At 70.5% G+C, this 879-nt stretch overlaps 1 protein-coding gene across 1 annotated transcript in view; it reads left to right on the top strand.

The window, feature by feature from the left end:
* FGD5 (FYVE, RhoGEF and PH domain containing 5) overlaps nucleotides 1-879 on the top strand; it is a 119739-nt gene that overhangs the window by 9329 nt on the left and 109531 nt on the right. The window contains exon 4 of the mRNA XM_010862520.1: nucleotides 3-878. Coding sequence (XP_010860822.1) covers nucleotides 3-878 — 876 coding nt within the window. The remainder of the gene's footprint in view (nucleotides 1-2; nucleotide 879) is intronic.

Genomic DNA, 879 nt, shown 5'->3' with positions numbered 1-879 from the left:
GGGTGGAGTCTCTGAGCGATAGCATCCCAGCCCACCTCGAGGTCGTCGAGGATACCGTGGTTGGCGGCGAGGAGGAGCCCGGGGCCCCCGGGACCCCCCAGGAGGCAGAGGAGGAGGACGCAGAACCCGGCCACAGTGTGGACGAAGAGGGCGAGGGGGACGATGCCGGCGAGGAGCCCCCAGAGGACGAGGAGTCGGCAACGGGTGTTCCCGAGGCCGAGGTGGCCAGCGACGACCCTGAAGTCTCCCGGGAAGCGTGTGAAGATGCCGCAGGTTATGGCGGCCAGCATGGCGGGCAGGATGAGCCGGCTGACCCGGCAGAAGCGGAGGCGGGGCAGGACCCCCGGCAGGGCGAGGACCTTGTGCAGGATGAAGCAGCCGAGGAGAGCTGCCACATCATCCCGTTCGAGAGCGACAGCGTGGACGACCTTGTGCCTCCGCTCTCGGCCAGTCCCTACGAGTTCTTCCCCACCGAGAGCACCTCCTTCTGTAGCGAGAGCTACCCTCCTTATTCCGCGTCCGCAGGAGAGTCAGCACAGGAGCCGGGGCCGGAAGAACGTGCGGAGCGGGACCCCGAGGCCGGGCCGGGGCGTGAGCGGCGGGGCTCCGCGCAGGGTGGCGCCGGGGAGGAGGGCGCCCCTGTGCCCGACGTCCTGGTCCTGCCGGAGGACGAGGATGCCAACCCCTATGAGATGGGAGTCGGCCCGACCTGTGGGGCGGACCCCGGGGAGGCGGAGACGCCCGGAGCGCAGGCCGCCCTGCAGGAGCTGAGCCCCGATGCGGAGGGCGGCCTGGTCCCCATCGACAGGAAGAACGTCATGGCGAGGGCCAGGCCCCACTCGGGGAAGCTGGCTGGCTACGTCCCAGAAACGGTCCCGG

The sequence above is a fragment of the Bison bison genome, unplaced genomic scaffold, assembly GCF_000754665.1.
Source record: "Bison bison bison isolate TAMUID 2011002044 unplaced genomic scaffold, Bison_UMD1.0 scf7180017864482, whole genome shotgun sequence".
Classification (NCBI taxonomy): Eukaryota; Metazoa; Chordata; class Mammalia; order Artiodactyla; family Bovidae; genus Bison; species Bison bison.
Note: the sequence above shows the minus strand (reverse complement) of the source record. Positions and strands in the feature narration are given on the sequence as shown.